General features: G+C 52.8%; 1 protein-coding gene across 1 annotated transcript; it reads right to left on the bottom strand.

The window, feature by feature from the left end:
• Nucleotides 1-393: 393 nt before the first annotated feature.
• On the bottom strand, nucleotides 394-1,913 carry LOC123148716 (uncharacterized). Its single transcript, XM_044568208.1, has 2 exons — nucleotides 1,348-1,913; nucleotides 394-1,224 (listed from the first exon to the last, which is right to left on the bottom strand). Exons 1-2 carry the CDS (start codon nucleotides 1,758-1,760, stop codon nucleotides 954-956), a joined length of 684 nt encoding a protein of 227 aa, XP_044424143.1. The 5' UTR covers nucleotides 1,761-1,913; the 3' UTR covers nucleotides 394-953.
• Nucleotides 1,914-2,678: the final 765 nt, after the last annotated feature.

Here is a 2,678-nt window from a genome sequence, read left to right as displayed (position 1 = left end):
CACTACACTACACAATGTAGTGCTCCTCTATCATCATGCTTCAACTTCGACCGTTATAATAATGAATTCGTATTCGAAAAAAGTTTTCAATTATATAATTGTTTTCTCCCGCTGCAGTTGGTCGTTGCAGTTAGTCTCGTTGATTAAATTTATGATTAAAGTTGGACCTTGAAAAACACGAACACACTATATTTTGGAATGAAGAGAGCATTAGCTTTGGACAAGCTTTTTCAGACGAAGGGAGTACAAATGACGGAGTGAGTACAAATCAAAGAAGCCCTATAAGAGATAAAAAAATATCGATTTGCCGACATAGTATGTTTCAAAACACAAATTATGTACAATAGCACCACTTCACCAACCATAGTACGTACACAGATAGGGTCAAGTATATATGATGCTTGGCAACTGTTAGTACTCACAATTATTAGTTTGTATTATATATATTACATATGTGCAATGCACTGCAAAGAAACATCCTATAGATCGACTTAGAACACACATGTCAATGATCAATCGGGTACTTTTACAGTTGATCTGCATGCATACCTTGGCGCTATACTAGCATTGAAAAGGGTAATCGGGCTTCTTCTCTCCAATGAGATGGAACGCTGGCATAACTGGTTGTAGGCTAGGATGGATCTCACATGCACCATGTTCGGTGCTCCCTCTCCATCTCTTTGCATGTCAATGCAACTACTAGCAGCTAGTAAAAGAATTAAGAAAAGACCTAAGCTCTAGGCGGCCATTGGTGATGTGAGCTGGGATGAGTGGGATCCCGGAGTACTACAAAGTAGGATCCATCCATCCATCTTGTCGATCTCCTCCCTAGTAGTTTGTTTCCATTACTAATTCCCTTGCAGCTTGCATGCATATGCATGCCTTTTTTCCTTTTCGATCAATCTGATATCTGATCGGTGCACGTACGGCGTTGTCCCTGGATCGGTTGATGGTCAGCCACTGCCGCCGCCGGAGCCGCCGTTGATGACGCCGTCGTTGCCGATGTTGAAGGACGGCTCGGGCGGCAGGAAGGGCGGCAGCGCGGTGAGCGAGGTGGAGGAGACGCGCCGGATGGAGCAGCACCGCAGGATCCGGCGCCGCTTGTTGAAGGGGTTCTCCGGCTTGGCCAGCACGTCCTTGCTGCTGGTGGTGCCGGCCACGGCCACGTCCTGCAGGTTCGCGAACGACCGCGACTTGCCGGAGAAGAAGCTCGACAGCCCCCGCCTGCGGAATCAAGAACTCGCAAATCAACCCACCGACCGAACCGAGAATTCGCCGTTCTTGCAAGGATTGGTAGGGTTGTTAATGGGGACGATTAAGGGAAGGGAGGTGAAGCTGGTCAATTACTTGATGGGGAGGGCGTCGTCGAGGGCGTCCAGGCTCGCGAGCCCGCCGGTCCTCTTGGTCCTCCTCTGCCACGGCGTCTCCCGGGCGCTCTCCACCTCCCCCCCTTCCTCCTCGTCCCCCTCGGAGACGGGGCCAATGGAGGACCGCTCGTTTTCCGCCTCGGCGGCCGCCTCGGCCTCCCTCTCCTCCTCCTCCTCCACCGTCTCCAGCACGAACAGCCCGTGGCCCTCACCGCCAAGCCGCGCCCCTTGCACCGCCGCCACCTCCTCCTCCTCCTCCTCCTCCTGGTAGTGCACGACGTCCTTCCTCTTCCTCGCCCCGCCGCCGCCGCACATCCCGTACGGCGCCGCCGGGGACGGGGCCACGGGCGCGGGCCCCACGGCCGCCGCCGCCGCCGCAGCCACAACGGACATCGCGTCCGGCCGTGAAGGGTGCTGCAGCTGCTCTCATCAATGGCGCCCGCAGGCCTCGGCGCGCGGCTCAGACGCCCATGGCCTCGGCCACCATTGGAGCTGCTATTATTGCTCTCGTCGCGATGGTTCGGAGGACAGAAGGAGAGGACAGGGAGCGGCGCCGGGGGCGTATATAGGGCCGGGGAGGGAGACGGGTGGACAGGGACGCGTGGAGGGGGGGACGTGTCGGACGGGGCGAGGGTGACGGGCGCGCCGGACAGCGGAGGCTGCATGCACGCCAACACGTTTTGGCTTAGCCTTTTGCGTGCCCATGCCCCGTATATGGCTGCCGCGCCTTTTGTTTTGCCTAATCAAACTAAGCTTATCGGCTACCATGGATGGATCTTCTAGCACTTTCCGTCTCATTTCTGTAAAGCTTCCGGGTAATTTCTTGCCAGCAATATTGGTCGGCATTGAGCAGGGAAGGTTCCTACTGACGATTAATACCACATCTTATTAGTGCAGGATAAAAAGATGTTGGATGTTAGTTGTTTTTATCTGTTTAGTGTGGAGAGAGTCAAAAAACCGATGTGTCGTTATAAGGGCACTCCTAATGCCGCTCACTGTAGCGAGTTCACGTTGGGCACTTTTGTTACGTTTGTAATCGGGCCTAGCGACAAATCCTTAGGCTAAGCCTTTAGGTCTTATATAAATTTGTTTTCATGCTTATTTACTGGCCTCTCACACAGACTTGCTATGGTGATTGGTGAGTGACGGCCTCCGGTTCACATCATCCATCATCCATGGTGGCGGTGGTCTCTTTGAACTAATTCATCCCTTGAATGTTACTGGATGCCATTAGTTACCGTATTCTCGTTGGTCATAAATACGTTTATTGTGTGAATTATCTTTGTTGATCACTTTCAATCTCCTCAAGCT

Source organism: Triticum aestivum, chromosome 7A (assembly GCF_018294505.1).
Source record: "Triticum aestivum cultivar Chinese Spring chromosome 7A, IWGSC CS RefSeq v2.1, whole genome shotgun sequence".
NCBI classification, from domain to species: domain Eukaryota; kingdom Viridiplantae; phylum Streptophyta; class Magnoliopsida; order Poales; family Poaceae; genus Triticum; species Triticum aestivum.
This window is presented reverse-complemented; position numbering and strand designations above follow the sequence as displayed.